This window comes from Phyllobates terribilis, unplaced genomic scaffold (assembly GCF_046119375.1).
Source record: "Phyllobates terribilis strain yellow unplaced genomic scaffold, ASM4611937v1 Scaffold_6939__1_contigs__length_40989, whole genome shotgun sequence".
Lineage (NCBI taxonomy): Eukaryota > Metazoa > Chordata > Amphibia > Anura > Dendrobatidae > Phyllobates > Phyllobates terribilis.
This window is the reverse complement of record NW_027369681.1, coordinates 8,271-26,815: the sequence shown is the minus strand read 5'-3', so window position 1 is coordinate 26,815 and position 18,545 is coordinate 8,271. Positions and strand designations below refer to the sequence as shown.

Sequence of the window (18,545 nt, the reverse complement as noted above, 5' to 3'; positions counted from 1 at the left end):
GAAGCTTCACACCTCAAACCAAACACAACCAATTGAAGAACACTTATGAGCCCCATGAAGAACAACTTTTGATCTGTTGAGGGCAACAAAAACCAGGCCAAAGGGACGAGTAGATTGTCCAAACACTAAAGCCAAAAATCTTTCCCAAAGCGGTAAAGTGTCACTTTCTACTTTTCACAAGTGTTGACCTAGCATATTCACAAGACTTTGCAGCCTCATTTGGTCGTGCCTTTTTGGATGTGATCTGAGCCTTCCACATAGAAAAACCCCCACTACAAGGATCAAGAAAGTTCACATCCATTCCAGCTCATTAACCTCTTGAAACAAACACCCAAAGTTGCTTGCAACACACTTTTTGTACCCCGGGTAACGTGCTAGCTTGCCTTTTCTTAACTAAATCTTGTACCTTTTGTTGTGTACTCCAAGTGAAACATTTGGAACGTGTCCAAGTGTCCTAAAGCACATAAAGAAGAAGGAGATAGGGGATTGCCATGAGCCCCTCACACCTAGCCTAACCCCACCCATATGCCTTGTACTCAGCTACACTTAGCCAAGTTTAAACACATATCCTAGCCTAATTCTCAAGGGCACTTCCAAGGCTAAGCAAGGACATTTCAAGGGCTTCTTTATGCACCATAACTGAGGTAATACGTTCTCAAGTCCCTTTGAGCTAAACACTTTCCTACATCATCTTCTTACAAGTGCACTTGCTTGTCTATGCTAGCTATAACTCTTTGTTGATTAAGCATCTTAGTGTACCAAGCTAACAAGTGTTACTAGCATCACATTGCATTGATAAGGTGATCAAATAGCCAAGGTTGAGAGGACATTCAAGAGTGTAGAGTGATTCAAACACAAGCTTATTAGACTAACATTAATGTTGTTCATTGTTTGTTGTCTTTCATCATGTCTAGCTCACATCATGACTCCCACCAAGAAGAGGTGAATCCCATGATTAATTCATCCAATTGTATCACTAATCAACCTGATTTAGTGAACATTCTTAGTGACTTGAAGAAGGACTTGAATGGCATCTCTAGTAGACTAGCCACCATTGAATCCAAACAAGACAAGACTAGAACACCACCTATAGTTCTAGGGACACAATTTAAAGTTGGAGGAACGTCACACCCACACACTCAAATACCATTTCCAAGCCAAGATGTGAGGCATGGATCCATATCACATCACCTAAGGCCGGATCCTATAAGAGTACCCACTAGACACATTGTCTTACCATTGCCTAGGCCTCCACCAATGAACTATCCAAGGGAGTTTTCTAACCCTAACTCTACTGATTTGAATAGGTATAGTGATGATGATGTTGATGAGTTTCAGGAGGATAGGTACATGAGACAAGGAGGAAGAGTAAGGAGACCAAGGTTCCAAGAACAAGGGCAAGAACCTAGACCAAGAGAGGATGATGGCCTAGGCAAGGTGAAGTTCAAAATCCCAAGCTTTGAAGGGAAGTGTGATCCAACCTCATACATGAGATGGGAGAGGAAGATGGAGAAAATTTGGGCATGCCACAACTTTCAAGAGATGGAGAAGTTACAACTAGCCACCTTAGGGCTCCAAGATTTTGCAAAGAAGTGGTGGCACAACCAAATCCGAGAGAGGTGGATCAAACGTCAACCTTCCATCACTACATGGAAGGAGATGAAGGATGTCATGAGGTCAGGGTTTTTACCTCACCATTATGCAAGAGAAATGAGGCAAAGGTTGGAGAATTTGAAGCAAGGAAGCATGAGTGTGGAGGAAGTGTACAATGTGGCCATGATCAAGGCCAATGTGAGTGAAGATGATGAGGCTACCATTGCTAGGTACCTAAGGGTATTGAATCCATCCCTTGCCATGGAAGTGAGCATGTATCCCTACACCACAAGTATAGAACTTCTTCACAATGCCATCAAGGTGGAGAGAAAGCTCAAGGCAAGAGCATTCCAAGGGAGTAAGCCAAACAACTCCAACAACAATACAAGGGAAGGAAAGGTAGGAAGTGCTAACCAAAGCAAGCTCAAGGAAGTCATAGCTCCAAGAGAGCCATACAAGGACCATTCCTACCATTTGCCTAAGTTCCAAGTTTCAGCATTTAGCAACCAAGGGAGTACCTCTAAACCCTCTCATACTTCTCACTCTATGAACACTCGGACTAGTAACATAAAATGCCTTAAGTGTCAAGGTAGGGGTCACTATGAGAAAGATTGCCCTAAAAAGGGAGACATGATAATCAATGCATTAGGACAACTTGAATCTGAACTTATTCATAAAATTGACAATTACCTTAACCATGTTTTTGAGCATAAGAACGAACTAGTGCATAATGAAGAGCTAGAGTATGAACAAGGTGCAAGCCTTAGTTGCAAGAAATTCCTTAAGGTCCAAACTAAACTTGTGGAAGATAACCTAGGAGAAGACTTGTATCCTAGTAAGTGTCTAGTTAAGGATAAGCTGTGTGACTTAACCATAGATGGAGATAGTTGTTGCAACATAGCTAACAATGAATTAGTCCAAGAACTACAACTAGTCTCGGTTTTTCACCCTAGGCCTTATGAGCTTCATTGGATGAATGATTGTGTAGAGTTTAAAGCACATGGGAAATGTAAGTTAACACTTAAAATTAACCATTACATAAACACACTCTCTTTTGACATTCTAGCTATGCAAGAAAGTCACTTTCTCTTAGAGAAACCTTGGCAAAATGGTAACAAAATGATGCATGATGGTTATACTAACAAGTACCCTTTATTGTTCAATGATGAGCAACTTACTCTCAAGCATATTACTCCATTTCAGATTCTTAGGGCTGCAGAACATAAAAGGATCAAGGCAAAGGAGAAGTCCATTGGCGAGGACAAGAAGTCAAGGCACAAAGCAAAGAACCGAGGGAACAAGTTGCAATTGCCTATACTAGCCTCCAAGGTGCCAAGACACGTGCAATATTGGCTCATACATGAGTGGCCTAAAGATACAAGACTTGTGTGTATGACCAAGAAGCACACTCAAGCCTCAGATGACAGATTTAGAGGCTTCCACCCACAAATGCACCAAGAAGAGTTCCAAGAAGAATCAATGGAGGAGGAGAATCATGAGGAGTCATTGCACATCATAGGAGGAGGTGGCCTGGGGTCAGGCCTCTCTCAAGAGGGGGGGAATGATGCAGGAGCATCCTCAATGCAAACAATTCAAGGACCCCTCACAAGAGATATGACAAAGAAACTAGAAGGCATGGTCAAGGAGGCCACTTTGATCTTGAAGGTAACACATGACATGACCCCCTTTTCCTCCCATCTTCTAGTATGATATATAGAAGACAGTCTAATACAACTTCCATTAAGACACCTCCCCCATTCAAGGCCTTCATCATGGCTGCAAGTCACATGTTGTGAAGCTACCGGATAAGATCAAGTTATGAAGGCTACTTTGGGTTTTGTTTCAACACACCAAATGGAACCCATGGATTCCACCCTTCTAGTATGTGGAAGAGGTGCATATCCCCAACAAATCCAATGAATACATAAAGGCCATCCAAGATCAAGATCAAGGTTGCACATGTCACTTTTGTGAAACTATCACACTTTTACACCTTACCCGGCTAGGTTGTAAAAGTGTGAAATTCTACCCCTTTTCCCTAACTCTTTTAAGGAACTTTCCTAAGGGTATTTTGGACCTATTTAGTCGATCTTTCAGCTGGTAGAAGGCCTTGGTCATTGGAGGTATAAAAGCCAAAAATGACCTAACCAAAAGGGCCTTTGATTGAATTGATGTTTTGAGTAGAGTAAAAACTCCTCCTAGTTCTCATGGGCCATCCTTGATTAGTTTGAGCAGATCTATCAAACTGCTTACCTTGCCTATTTCATCTTGTTTATGTAATTGATTGTGTAAACTTGTTGAATGGGAAACTCTTGGTGCTCATGGTAGTATATCTCCATGTTGTGTTAAGTTATAGCTTGTTTTGATCTTTCTCTTCTTGTATTGTGTTGAGGTTAAGTCCAAGGTGCCTTACATAGCAAGAGAAGTTCTCTTCAAGAACATATCCATTTCTTCCCTTAAAACTCTTTCTTTCTTCTTGTTCTTGCTTGTTTTCAAGTTTGAACAACACTTAGAACACTTGTTCTTAGTGTGTGTTGGTTGAACACTCTAGATCCGAGCTTGTGGGAGATAATCCTACATCAATAATGCTCGGGCGCTTGATATGGTATCGGATGGTAGTCGGCGAGGTTCGGCACATAGTTTGGAGGTAAATAGTGCTCACGTTGTGGCTCGTGCGGCATGGGTGGCATGTGGAGCTCATGTGCTCGATGGGGCTCGAAGAGAAGGGCATTCGGGCGAAGACTGTTGGCCATGTGGGCGTCGAGTACCCGGGGTGTGGCAACTCCCCTTCCATGTACCTCGGGGGTGCGGAGTTACACACTCCCCTGTGCGCTAGGGCATTGCGCCGAGGCTCGGCATCTAAACACGCGAGCTCGCGCTCTCTGGCTGCTTGGGACTCTTCTCGGAGGCGGGCTAATGCCTCCTCGTCCTCTCGACGTTGACGTGCTGCCTCTTCGCGACGGAGGAGCCGCTCGAGCTGCTCCTGCTGCCGCTTGGATGCCTGGAAACGGCGAAACTCGTGGAATTTCGTACATATCCGCAGTCAGGGCGACGTTGCGGCTTCGCTCAGTAGGTGCTTCCACTGACACAGTCCCCATGCGTGATCCACCCTCTCGACGACGTCTCGGGGGTGGGCTATCGTTAGGGCGCCTGCTCTGTGTTGTGTTCCGACTCGTCATTCGGTTCCTTGTGTTTGCTTGATTGTGTGAGTGAGTCCCCACGGTCGGCGCCAGTGTTGAAGCCCAAGTTCCTCGTCAAGTCAACACACCTCGACGAGTGGCTCTGGTTCACTCTAGTCTTCCTTGGCTCAGGGTAAAGGCGACTCAAGCTCCCGGATGATGGAATGGTGCTCGTCGATCGTCTCTTCTCAGTCCTCGTCGATGTACCTGCACGGACAAATCCAGAGGGGAACGGGGGGCTTCCTCTGTATTTGGCTCTCCGACGCTCAAGTCAGTGGCAGCACGAAGAGGGGTAATAATAATATATTTAATTGGTGCGTAGGATAAGACAATGGGGATTTCTAGCTCTGAATTCCGGCAGAGTCTGGGTACGGAAGTCAGAAAGTGATCCCTTTTCCGTATCCTTACCCTTTGTATTTATAGGAAAAGCTAGATGGGTCGTTACTTAATGGGCCTTTTTCCTTATTTCCCTGATTTTTGGTCATTAAATCGTAGTAATTAAAATAGACCGCGTGACCCGCCCCAACAACCACTTCGATAATAATCAATAAAAAAAAAAGAATATAGATTTATTTTCTTTCTATTATTCTATTAAACCGGCATCCAGACAAGTTGGTGAAAAAAGTCCTACATCCGAGAATTTCATTAAACTTCTGATTCTTTCTATTATATTTTATTATTCTATTAAACGGGCCTCGAGACAAGTTAGTGAAAAAAGACTAAGTCCGAGAGTTTCATTAAACTTCTGAATATACATCTGAGACTAAGTTAATGAACAAAAGTCCTACATCCAGTAACTTAATGGTGATACATTTCATTGTAAATCATATGATAATTCCTGTTCATGATGGTCTATGTTTGTCAGTGTCACAAGCAACTTGTAAAGCATGAAGTTCTCTCTTAATCTCACTCAACAAAACAAGAGAAAACAACAAAATACAAATAGTAGGAGCTTTCCCACTAAGCTTTCTTGCTTTCTTTCATGATCAACCACACAAACTTATCGTTTTATTACATTTATACCATATATTTTCCTAAGCGAATCACCTTCCAAATATCAAAAAGGTGAATGCATGAAAACACATGGGAGATACATTTGCGCAATTGGCCCATCAACTTCTTACAATAATACATACACAACCGCATTACTCGGACTTGGAAGGAGCATCCATTACACTTAAGCCATTAGCCCTCACCCCCATCCTTCTCTTCAACTCATTCCTACAAATTTAACACCAATACAGAGTCATTATAATTGCACAAGATCATATATAGTATAAAAAGATGAACATTCAAAGTTTCTTACCACATGAGCATCCTATCAAGAGCCGAAGAGGACAAAACTCCTCTGTTCTCTTCAGCTCTCCTCAAGAGATAGGGCATAACCTCCTCTATCGGACCGAATGTCAAGTACTTACTCACTTGAAACCCTGCATTGCTAAGCCCATATGATAACGCGTCCGACATCCCATATAGTTGTGCGAACTGTAATCTGTCGTTCTCCTTCCCGATCCCATAGTCTCGTGCCATAGTTGCCATTCTCCTCCCTGTCCAAATCAAATACAAGAGTTCAAGATGCAATTTACTATCATACCCTTAAAGACAAAAAGTGGAAGTAAGAGTGTACTAAGTTTCATGTTGTACCAGTTACATTATAGCCTATTTGAAACGACTTATATTACAAATAAATGTCCTAGTTAATACGAAATAACGTACCTGATTCGACGTTGTGGGTTGCTAGAATAAGAGCACCAGACCCAGACGCGACTTTATCGACCAAGTATGAGGCGCAATCATGGTAACAATCATGAGTATCTTGAATAGTGTCATGAACAGGGGAATCAAACCCTAATGAGCCAGCAACCCTGCTCTCAAAAGACATATAAGCTCCTCTCACCAGTTTGAACCCCATTGACAAACCCATCTTCTCTGCAGCCTCCATAGCCAAACACATCCTTCCCTTGGCATCTTTCAAGTACGCCTGAATCGTCCCAAACACCAAAGGCCTCTTCCCCGAATTGAACAATCTAGCAGATGAGTACGTGAGATAATCAATCGCCGGCTGAACCGTCGTTTCCTCTGCATCAACGGTGACTGGCACGTCCAGCTCAGCACACCTCGTGCATATCTTGTTCAGCCTCTGGTTTCCGAGCTCGAGATCTTTTTCTTCCTCTGGTGTTAGTGGCTCCGGTTGGGTTTGAGTGTGGTAGAGAGGGGTTGAATCGGAGAAGATTGGTAGAGTGCTCTGTTTCCATGGGAGTTTGATTGACGATGGGTTCCTTTGTTCCCATCGGAGAAGATCGCTTACTCTCTGTAGTAAAGGGATTGGGTATATCGCCGTGATTTTAACGATCACAGAGCTCACCTGAGAAAAATGCACACCGAAATCGATCAGAATAGCAAAGATTTCCGTGCTCTGTTGTCCGTGTATTTCGAAACAAACTCCGATCAACGTTTCATACTCGCCGGAATCTCATGTGGGTCACATATTCTAAACGGTTCCCATAATCTACGCCTAATTACACCCCAATTCTCGCGAAATTTTATACGTAATTAAAAATAAAAACACAACAATTCAATCAAGTTGACTGAATCTTCCCAGAATCTTGAATTGAAAGAATCTAACGCGTAAAAAAAATTACCGATGGAGGAGGGAGAGTTTTGTTGGATTCAACCGTTTCCATAATAGCTTTAAAGTTATCATCACACGAAGCGTTATCATGAGCATGCTCCAACCCGTAATTTAGCATGGATTTCAATCCGGAGCTCCAAATGCTTCTTACGGTCCGACTCATCTCCGTCACATCCTCGCCGGCGACAAATTGCTCGTAAAACGTTCTCTTGGTGACTCCCAAGATGATCTCACGGGCGATCGGAGTTTCCACCAGCTTTGATTTCATGACCCACATACCCAAATCGACAATCGGGTCGATTGATACCATCTTGAGGGTCGCCGTCGATTTAAGAAGCTTTGTCGTTGGTACGGTAGCGAAAAGGTTGACATCATGGAGGTCGAGAATCTCCGGTTTGGGGTGTAGAGGACGCGTGAAGGTTGGAATCGGGTCGGGATTGAAATCGGGTTGCGGTAAGGTTACGGCTATTGAAGCCGGTGCGGATTTGAGGATTCTGGCGAATTGGCGGTGGCGCCCGGGGTGGTTCTTGACTAGTTTTGAGGAGAGGCGGTTGGCCATTCAAATACGGGTTATTTGTGGGATTTTGTTCTTCTTTTTCCTTTGGGTTCTGAAATGTCTTGGCTCCTGGATGGGGCAATTTATAGAAAAATTTTAATATATTTTAGTGTGAAATTACAGTTGTGACTTTTTTTTTCTGTTTAGGCGAGTGAGGTGGATGGATAAAGAGAAGAGTTGCCTTGCAATGTATGGAAATAAACTTCTTGACTATATATTTGAAAATTGTAATATCAGCGTTATACAGCTGAAATAGAAATATCAAGGTGATGTGTTTAGATTGAAAAAGAAAATTCAAATTAACGATCACTTTGATATAATTATTTAAAATTTTAAATGGAAAGTAAATAAATTTTAAAATATTTTGCATCATTTATTTCGTTGATGTGATTTTATGATTTGTGATTTACTATATGATCTTGTGAATCTATTATAGTGAACTTCAATTTTCAGATATACGACAATCTTACTATAATAAGTCCGAGACGTGTAACCACCTTTTTAAAAATAATTTAATTATTATTTATGATAAGTTATTACAATATATAGTAAGGTACATTAAATCAAAGAAAATCGAATAACAATCTTTTCTAAGAAAACAAAAAATCTTAGTCATTGCATATAACGCTACTAAATATCCTCGTATTAATCTTTTTTGTCTGCATATACAACCATTAACGAAGTGGTCTTCTGATTCAAGTAAGTTTTGAGGATAAAGATCATTTTTCATTCACCAGATTATAAACGAGATATGCTCCATTGTAAATCATTGTTTGCAACTCCTGGTGCAAAACTCCAAATCACTACCCCCTTAGAAGAATGAAATTTGCTCCATTATAAAATCATTGATGTAAGGACGTAGTATCACCCACAATGAAGTGGAAGTGCATAACACCCACCACTACGGGGGGATAAAACTCTCAGAAAAGGAGAGACTAAATGAAAAACTAACTAAACATACTAACTAAAAAAAACTCGGAGCTTACCATCGACATACTAGTCAATAATAGCCCCTACATCACTAATGGAAGGAGTTGGAGATTTGGGAGGGAGTTTTTTCTCTCATGAGGGAGAGGGTAGCAGGTAGAACTACACTCGAGATGTGTAACCACGTTGACAATAAACAATTATGTCAAATGATTTAGTTACATTTTTTATTTACATATCAGAAAAAAGTAACCAAAGGTATGGACGAGCAAAAAACAGGTTGGACCGATAAAATGGATAAGAATGAAGTGATTCAGCCCGGTCTTTGATCCAAGATATTTCATAATTAGAGATTAGTTTGGTCTAGTCTGACATTTTAAAAAAATAGAATATTACTTTTTAATCATCTAAAATAGTTCTATAGGTTATTAATATTTGAAAATAGTTTTATATTAATATATAACACTATATGTATAAAAAGAATATTATATAAATAAAATTTAAACATAATGAATAGAATTTATAGCTTTGGTTCAAATAGGTCCAAGTATGGACTACGGACCGGATTAGACCGAAATTTTCGGACCGACATTTATTCCATATATTTCAATGATTTGACCTTCAGTTCGGTCCGACTTAGTCAGTCGATCCAGGTTTGGATCGATATTCATCCTTATAAAAAATAGTCTTTAAAACTTTTCATATTTACACACTTTTAATGAGTGGATCCAAGTCGTATAAATTTTCATAAATATTTACAATTCGGATTATTGTTTTTGTCTCTTTTTCCTCCTCATCCGTTGGTATGTTAGACACTTTTGATTAGTTTATGCAATAAGATAACATGCTTAGTGATTGGATTCCAGCCAGCATAATATTCCATAAATATTTATGAATTGGATTATAGTTTTATAAGACCGACTACATAAAGACTTTTGATTAGTATATGTAATAAGACACGTTTATGTTAATTGTGTGATATAATTATTTTCAAAAAAAAGTACTTTATCCGAAAAGACATATTAGTGGACGATGAAATAATTAATATAAATTCTTTTAGGATTTGTTACTGCAGTCTATCATAACAGACATTTCAATTATAATGGTTTTAAAAATATTTATTGACTATTTCACACTATACTAATATCTTTTGTTAAAAATCCTTTTACTTTAGAACACAAATTACAAAACATTGAAAATCCTTATGTCATACAATTTCATTATAACTGGAAATGACTGTGCACCAAAAACAAAAATACTCTCAGCCAGTGGAAGAAACTTTCTTTCTTGTTTATAGCCATGACTGTACAATTTAATTAATAAGAAAGAAGGTTTTTTCTACTTAGGCTGAAAGTATTTTTGTTTTGGACGCCATGTCTAGGTTTTCGATGCTTTTATTTTGATTGTTAATTTATTAATTTTATTATTAATATTATTAATTATTAATTTTATTAAGTATAATTTTATTGCTAATATAATGTTAACTAACGATACCGAAATTAAAATACTATAAAGCAACATGTTTCAAAACATGAACTATAGAAAATAACCAATTTGAACAACAAACATAAAGATACCGAAATTAAAAACTACAAAGAAACATGTTACAAGACGTGAACTACAGAGCTTGGGGATAACTATCATTAAAATGCACCCATCCCTCACCTATTGCATCCATTCCAGAGTTGCAAGAACTTCCACTTTAGCCATCCTTTCACCTTGTCCCAACCCACCGGGCGTTTGGGACTCGTGACACTGTCGTCAACCACACAGTACCGCTTCGTCCTACTACTACCACATGTTGATTCCATTCTCTCACCCATCATCATCAACAAAGAAAATGATATTATTTGGATCTTGCTTCTTCTTCAAGTGACTCTCCCAATTCAACCATACTTCGTACTCCAGGTACTGCTTCAAAACATCCCACTGTTTGAACATGAAAAAACCGACGTGGAACTTCGGGTTTTCCTTGTGCAATTGTTGAGCCATTGCGAGCAAGTCGGCCTCGTTGAATCCACTGAGATGGCCAACTGCAGACGTAGCCTTTTCGTAGCAGCTAAGACAATGATTAACTTCCTCCTTGATCAGGCCGACTCTTTTCCGAAGGGAATCTGCAGTACACCAAATGAATCTAGGGAACAACCCATCCCTCCTAGCTTCCTCGTACTTCTTATGAATCTGTTTGAACAAAGTACCATACCTCTGATTAGTGCCAACAATCGGATCTGAACAAACATCCATGTAGCAACGAAGGAGAACCAAATCCTCATTCTCGCACCATTGCACATTCTATGGTTGAGCCTTGGCGTTTGCCGCATCATCACTTGACTGCTCCTTTCCTTTCCGGCTATGACCCTTTGGCTTTGGCTGTTTTTAAAGCTGTGTCTCCGCAACAAACTCAACACCGGCTTGGGAGAACATTCCATGTGTTTGAGAGAGAGGAGACAGAAAATCTTCGAACGACTTGTGAAACAAACCGTGAACGACATTCGGTGGAGGTGAGTTCGAAAAGGACATGCCAAACATTCTCATAGTTTGCTCGTACCTCTCGGGTTAACCATGCACGCATGTCCGGAGTGAAAATGCTCGCGTTGAAGCTTTCGTCCATCTTGCCGGAAAAAATGAAGTGTTCGGGTGTTTGGAGTGTGTTTTGGATTTAATTAAAAAGAAATGAGACATGGAGATGGGATGCTCCAAACATTGCCAAGAGTGGTCTCTATTTACAGATCTCGAAAAATAGAGTTTTTTTTGTTTTTACTTTTTTAAAGTATAGTCGTTTTAACTTCATATTCAAAATTATACCTTTTTTGGACCATCAGGGGCCGCCACGTGGCAATCCCGTGCAGCATATGTAAAGTAATTTTTTTAAAAGGGTCAATCGTGGGCTGCCACGTGACAGCCCACGTGGCCACGCCGTGTGAGACGTCTTAGGCGTTTCCACACATGTGGCATCCTTGCCACAGGCAAGGCCGGGACGTGAGCTTCCCGTTGGGGGAGCTTCCAACATGGCTACTACGTCGCCCTGGACGTCGGTCCTATTGGGACGGTCTTAGAAAAATATTTTTACCATAAAAAACCGTGCTATTAATTTATAAAATTAGTACTATCGAATATAAGGAAAATGACTATTTCTTCCTTGCCCAAAAAAAAGACCCTCTAGACTATCTCGAGAAGAATACACAATTACACTATTGATTGGCAACAGATTTTTCCGTCGCCAATCAACAGAAATCCGTTGCTAATATGGTTTAGCGACGGATGTCTCCCGTCGTTCCCAATATGGTAGCGAAAGGAAGTTAGCGATGGAACAAACTAGTTAGCAACGGATTTAGCGACGGGAGTCCGTTGCAAATTTGGGCTCCCGGAGACCAAATGTAACGACGGATTTGGTGACGGATTTCCGTCGCAAATATGGACCCTCCGGACACCCAAATTGGCTACGGATTTTGCGACGAGTTTCCGTCGCTAAGTCTGCCTCCAGAAGCCACTAAACTGCGACGGAATTCCGTCGCAAATCCCGTCCCAATTTGACCCCCATATCTCTGTCGCGTCCTCGGTTATCGTTATCAAATACGCTTTCACGTGGTCGTTAATGTTAATATTGCGAAGTTTTGCATTTTCAATTAACTGAAAATTTATCGGAACACAATATTATAACAAACACTATAAATTAAACCGAAATTGTTATTATAAAATTAAACATTACAAACATAGTTCGTATAAAACAATAACAAAGATACAAATCATTAAAAAAAACTATGACTCGACGGTGGCGGTGTCGTCGTCGTCTCTCGGTGGCAAGCGATGTTCTGGCGGAAGGGTCGGCATCATCCTGGCCACCTCATCTCGGATGAAATCGGACATTCGCGTCTGCATATCCGCATGAATTTGTGATTGTATTTGCGAATACATTTGTGCTTGCATCCGCTCTTCCATTTGTTGAACATGCGCCTGCAAGCGCTCTTGCATTTGCGCATCCATCCGCTCTTGCATTTCTTGCATCTGGCATTGAACATCATCTTGGCTCGTCTGAGAGGACGAATCGGGACGAGATGACCAGGATCGACGCGTCCGGGTGCATGATGTGTCGATGTAGGAATCGGGTCGGAGATTATTCGAGAGGCGGATCCGGATTTACAATGTCGGACAAAACAGAAAAACTGTGGCGAACTGAATGAAATCCAGAATTTTGCTAAAAATTAGCACTGGTCGCTGAACCGAGTCCGTACACCAGGTTCTTCTTGTTCACGCCCTCGATCTCCAGATAGATCTGCGTCCCGTCCACGTCAGCCATGCTCGTATCTTGACACTCTCCGGTCGGTGGCTGGGACGAAGCAACAATCCTTTGGGTGATCGCTTCCTACAATAACCGAGGAAAATATACTAGTTAGGTACAAAAAATGTATCATAACATATATGTAATTTATGAAATATCGTCATCTTCTTCGCCCTCGAGTCTACCAGGACAGTCTTGTCCTTGTCCTTCCTCGACGTGTGTGTGTGTACAACTCGGTAGCAGCCGGAGTGCCACCGTATTCTTTGGTCTAAAGAAAAACAATATAAATTATTAGTGTGACAGAAAATTAATAAATTTCATTATACGAAAAAATAAAGTTAAGAATCAAACCATGTTGTCGTAATAAACCATGAAGGAACATAAGCCTCCTGTGTGGCACACTAATTCAGTGCCCTCACCAGCAGGCTCGCTCATCCGATTGGCATGAGCAATGCGGAACTTCTTCTTCTGGTCCTCCTAGTCCCAGAAGGCCTTCCAGGCGGCCCAAACGTCGTCGCTCACAGAGCGATGTCGAACTCCAGACGTCTTAGTCTTGTGAATGACGTCCTTGTACATGTGAAACAAAAATATTTCAAAAATTACAAAGTAAGCTAATAAGTCATTTTCGACTGTGTGATTTGCAACTTACCGGGTCGCCGTATGTCTCATGAAGACATGCTTGATGTAGTCCTCGCTGTACTAGGACTCGTCCCAGAAATATTCTTTCTGGAAACCATAAAAAAACATGCATGTTTCACATTGCATTTGTACATTAGCGTAACCGTGAAGCTAAAAATGGATAAATAATTACCTTGAATTCTTGCCAGTAGAAGTCGATCTCCTCAAGCGACATAAACCGTCATGCGCTACCTGACCTGAAAAACATTTCCGGACGGACTCGAGGAGCATCGACCCGCTGGTTTCTGGATAGACAAATACTCTTCCACAGACATCCAACGGTGCTCGTGGAGTAGTAGATCCATGGTCGCCCTGAGCCGGCTCAGCCTCGGGAACGACTCCCAAGGATGTGCTAGTCTGTCCTTGGGCTCGGCCTCGACCACGACCGACTCCTATGGGGTCACCGCTAGCTCCTTTTCCTCTAATTTCTTCAACCATATATATTAAACTGGATAGATCCAACCATAATTAATAACTTAATATATTATGATATCGAAAGTGAACTACATCTAATTAAGTACAAACACTAATGAATAATCTATATATAGCGAACAACCTATAAAGACAACTTCTGGTCAAGTTCGTCTTCCTCTGCCTCTTCCTCTTCCCCTTCCTCTTCCTCGTCATCGGATGATGAAAAGACAACTTCTGGTTCTTTGACGGGAGGAATCTGCAACACTTCTTCGTCAACTTCTTCAGTCCGATCAGCCAAGTTTGTGGGATCTTCATCTGTTTCGACGATAAGCGGATTTTCTTCGATGTCGTCTTGGAAGGCCGGGACGACTGTCTATGGCATGTCAAGCTCTGACCCTGCCTTAATCTTGCATACTACCCACCAATTTACTTTATCCCGTCTTTTGCTTGAATATGGCAAGTACTGAACTTGGTCAGCTTGTTGTGCCAAGATGAACGGTACATACTTATTCTATCTCTGTCTATGATTAACTTTCACCAAGTTGTATCGAGTGTTAGTGTGTGTGCCACTATCCGTGGAGTCAAACCATTCACATTTGAATATGACGGTCTTCTTCATTGGTAGAGCTGGATACTCTAACTCAATTATGTTAGTCAACACCCCATAAAAGTCATTTTCGCCCTCGACATATTATGTTCCCCTTACACAAACACCGCTATGCATTGTAAGCTTGTCCTGCTCATATTTTTGAGTTAGGAACTTGAAGCCGTTCACATGGTACCCTTTGTATGTGTTGACCGTTCTACACGGTCCCTTTGCAAGGCTCGGAATGAAGGGATTGGTGCAGACAGTTGGATCTTTGACCTGTAGTTCAAGTAGGCAGTTGTAAGAGTTCCAACACTTTGCAAGAATCATATTAAACGAATCTCACAAGTACTTACATGAGATTCGAACCAAGAGGCGAAATCAATCTCAAACTTCCTTTCAATTTATGTCTCACTTATACCATGGTTCCTTTTGTGTAACTCGGCCAGGAAAACACTTTAAAAGGAAAACACTCAAATTAGATCACAATTGTAGAGTAGCTATGTGATAACACTTTATAATAACGTAACCCTTACTTTCTGTGGGCTTCAATATCAGGACAGTTTAGAAGAACATAGGTCCTAACAGCAATAATCTCATCATCATCAAGATATCTCCGGGTGCTATCATGCAACGGACTTTCCCTTTGGTTTGAAAATTGAAAGTCGGTCGACATTATCATCGAAGTCCATATCACAAGTTCCATTTCTTATCAACCGCTCGGGTAAACGCAGATCACCTTTACTGAAATAAAACGATGCAAATTTCGCGATTTCTTCTTGCAAATATCCACTACTAATGCTTCCTTCCACCCTGCCTTTATTGCTGACCTTTTTCTTCAACTTCCTGAAATATCTGTTTTGGAATCTATTAGTTATAAATAGATAAAAAATGGGTGGAGAAACAACAATTGTAAGATCAATACCTTTCAAATGGATACATTCATCGATATTGAACTAGTCCTACCATCATCGTCTCGTAAGGAAGATGCAAGGGGAGATGCTCCATAGAGTCGAAAAAATTGGGCGGGAAAATACGTTCCAGCTTGCAAAGTACTTTTGGAATTTCAAGATCCAGAAGATGCATGTCTTCTTCTGTCAATGAGGTGGAAGTTAACTCCTTGAAGAAGATACTCAGCTCCGTTAATGGCTCTCACACATCATTGGGTAAAAGCTCCTGAAGAGCGACTGACAGAATTCGTTGCATAAAAACATGGCAATCATGACTTTTCATCCCATGCATTTTCAAATTTTTTGGATCGACACATCTGGACAAGTTGGACACGTACCCATCTGGAAACTTTATTTTCTGTATCCACTCAAGCAAGACTCTTTTTGAATCCCTATATAATGCGTACTTGGCCTTCAGAAACTTCCCAGCCACCCTATCTTTAGCTAGCTCATGCCGATCACAGATGTCATTCAGTTCTTCCCTGGATTTTTCATTGTCTTTTATTTTCCCGGGGAGATTGAGAACGGTATTGAAAACATTATCGAACACGTTTTTCTCAATATGCATGACATCTAAATTATGTCGGATGACATTTGTACTCCAGTAAGGCAAATCCCAGAAGATGATTTTCTTATTCCATCCATGTTTTTTGGACAGTAAAGCATTATGATTTTCCGTCCCAGGTTCATATGACTTCTTAAACCCCAAATGATCTAGCTCAGCTAACATTTCATCTCCAGTTCTCACCCTCGTAAACCTTTTGCACTCTTGTCTTCCCTTACGAAAATCAGTGAGATTTTTGCGAAATGAATGACGCGGATGAAAAAAATTTCGAGAGCAACCAACCACGACTATTTGCCACACTTGGGCAACGTGAATGCATCTGTCTCTTCCATGCAATAAGGGCAAGCTTGTCTACCAGCAGTGCTCCATCCAGATAACATAGAATATGCGAGAAAATCATTAATTGTTCATATAAGAGTTGCTTTTAGCTGGAAATTATGTCATTTATGAAAATCGTATGTTTTGACTTCGCACTCTAACAACTGGTTTAATTCTGCAATCAATGGTTGTAGAAATATGTCCATTTGCTGCTTCGGATTTCTAGGACCCGGGACCAAAACCGTCAAAAACATAAACTCATCCTTCATGCACATGCCTGGGGGAGATTGTAGGGTGTTAAGATGACCGACCATGATGAATATTGCTGCCCGAAGTTGCCGAATGGCTGAAACACATTGGAACATAAGCCCAATCTGATATTTCTGACTTCATCGGCTAAATCGAATGCAACTCACTAAAACGTTTTCACGCCGAAGAGTCGGACGGGTGACACATCTTGTCACCAACCATCTAATGGTCAGCGTGCCACATCATATGCTGGGCAGTTGCTTTGGAAGCATACGATCTCTGAAACTTTGGAGTTATTGGAAAATGAAACATTTTCCGATACGGAACTCTAGCCTTTTTTCTTTTTGATTTGCCTTGCGTCACAGGTTTCCACCGCGGTTGACCACGGACTTTGCACTCCGTTATATCTTCATCTTCCTCCCCCCAATAAAGCATACAGTTTCGGCAATAACAATCAATGACCTCAACCAGCAACCCCAAACCCTTAACCAACTTCTTTATGTTAGCAAAATTTGTTGGCATCTTGTTGTCCTCCGGAAGCAGCTCTTGTATGAACTTGCACATGTCGTCCATTAAATTTATTGAACTATGATGACAACACTTGATATCCATCATTTTAGCAGATGCAGAAAACGGGGAGTGTCTGTTGTTACCAGGCCATATTTCTTGTTCGACTGCTCTCATCATATCAAAAAATTTCCGTGATTCTGCATTCGGGGACTCATCTTCCTGGAAGACTACTTCTGGACCGACAACATCATGTATCATTCTATGATCGGATGCGAACTCAGCCCCCTCGACATCACTCCCCGGTACGGCATGCTGTTGTCCTCTAGGATTCAACACGGTCCCCTATCCATGAAACATCCATACTTGGTAATCTTTTACAAACCCATTCTTCAAAATATGCAATTCTACATTATCGGTATTGCGGTAGCTTTTATTTCTACAAGCATACTTAGAACAGGGGCATTTAATCTGCACCCCACTCATACAAGTTGGATGATCTTGGGTAAACTGGATAAACTCTTTCACTTTTTCGGGAAATCCTGGGGTTAACACCCCCTTGAGAGTCTCTGATACATCCAACTACGGTCATGATTCATCTCTGTAGCGCGGTTAATTAGATGAGGATTCACATCTAATCGCATTTATTATTTTAATTACACATTTTCTAATTTATTTTATTGTGTTACATGTGTTACATATACACCGAGAATTAGGATTAATCATAATTCCCATTTTCTTATATAATCCTAGATCCACAATTCACAATTCTACATAATCCATGATTATATAGTTCTCATTTCTTATATAATTCTAAATCCACGTCTTGTCTAAATAATTTTATACAGTTCTAATTCCATGATTATATCTATATAATCCTAAATCTACAATTCTATATAATCCTAAATTCATAAATATTTAAATTTCAACATAATCGTATATAACCCTTTTTTTTTTGCCAAAGGGTAAATAATTTTTATTAGGCAAAAACCAAAACCAAACTAGTTCGAGTACAACCGTCGCATCATTGCAGCTCCCCTTCTCCCATTCGTCCTAAGTTTAGTAATGATTCTAAACTTACACACCTCAATAATCTCATTGCTAACTCTCTC

The 18,545-nt window shown here is 40.8% G+C and overlaps 1 protein-coding gene across 1 annotated transcript; it reads right to left on the bottom strand.

The window, feature by feature from the left end:
• Window positions 1-5,917: 5,917 nt before the first annotated feature.
• On the bottom strand, window positions 5,918-7,963 carry LOC141251343 (uncharacterized). Its single transcript, XM_073670307.1, has 4 exons — window positions 7,415-7,963; window positions 6,489-7,137; window positions 6,079-6,319; window positions 5,918-5,993 (listed from the first exon to the last, which is right to left on the bottom strand). The coding sequence occupies exons 1-4, from the start codon at window positions 7,961-7,963 to the stop codon at window positions 5,918-5,920; spliced, it is 1,515 nt and encodes a 504-aa protein (XP_073526408.1).
• Between the last annotated feature and the right edge of the window lie 10,582 nt (window positions 7,964-18,545).

Excerpts from the sequence above, each read along its gene's own strand:
- LOC141251343 (XM_073670307.1), bottom strand. The coding sequence starts at position 7,963 with ATGGCCAACCGCCTCTCCTCAAAACTAGTCAAGAACCACCCCGGGCGC. Across the intron at positions 7,138-7,414 it reads AAACTCTCCCTCCTCCATCG|GTGAGCTCTGTGATCGTTAA; the intron begins GTAATTTTTTTT and ends CATTTTTCTCAG. Across the intron at positions 5,994-6,078 it reads CTTGATAGGATGCTCATGTG|GAATGAGTTGAAGAGAAGGA; the intron begins GTAAGAAACTTT and ends TTAAATTTGTAG.